The sequence below is a fragment of the Fukomys damarensis genome, unplaced genomic scaffold, assembly GCF_012274545.1.
Source record: "Fukomys damarensis isolate Sample0158 unplaced genomic scaffold, DMR_v1.0_HiC HiC_scaffold_17, whole genome shotgun sequence".
NCBI lineage: Eukaryota > Metazoa > Chordata > Mammalia > Rodentia > Bathyergidae > Fukomys > Fukomys damarensis.
Genome location: NW_022900929.1, coordinates 79762453 through 79762888, shown reverse-complemented (window position 1 = coordinate 79762888; position 436 = coordinate 79762453). Strand labels below are relative to the sequence as shown.

General features: G+C 67.2%; 1 protein-coding gene across 1 annotated transcript in view; it reads left to right on the top strand.

Annotated features, from left to right (window-relative positions):
* Gnb5 (G protein subunit beta 5) overlaps positions 1-436 on the top strand; it is an 18251-nt gene that overhangs the window by 16025 nt on the left and 1790 nt on the right. Inside the window, exon 12 of the mRNA XM_033765328.1 lies at positions 270-366. Within this exon, the coding sequence (XP_033621219.1) occupies positions 270-366 (97 nt within the window). The remainder of the gene's footprint in view (positions 1-269; positions 367-436) is intronic.

The following is a 436-nucleotide window of genomic DNA, read 5'->3' as shown; positions in this document are numbered from 1 at the left end:
TTCGGTGAACCCGTGGGCCGGGGTGACTCGTGTGCGCTCCCTGAGCAGTCCTCTTCTCCCCACTGCCGCCGGGACCCTGTCCCTCAGCAGGGCAAAGAGTGGGGCTTCGTCGTCGGCTTTGTATTTGCCGTTCGATCCGTGGCGATTGGGGGAACGAGGCCGAGGGGCGGAATCCTGGGGGAGCCACTGCAGTTTTCTTCAGCCCTAAGGCACACGTGCCAGGGCCGCCTTAGTCCCCGGTGACGGCCGCCTTGTCTGTCTCCGCCCAGTGCCGCCTCTATGACCTCCGGGCCGACAGGGAGGTGGCTGTGTACTCCAAGGAGAGCATCATCTTCGGCGCGTCCAGCGTGGACTTCTCCCTGAGCGGTAAGGCCCCGCGCCCCGAGCCTGTGGCCGGCTGGGCTGGGCCGGGCCGGTTCTTCCTCCTCAGCGCACC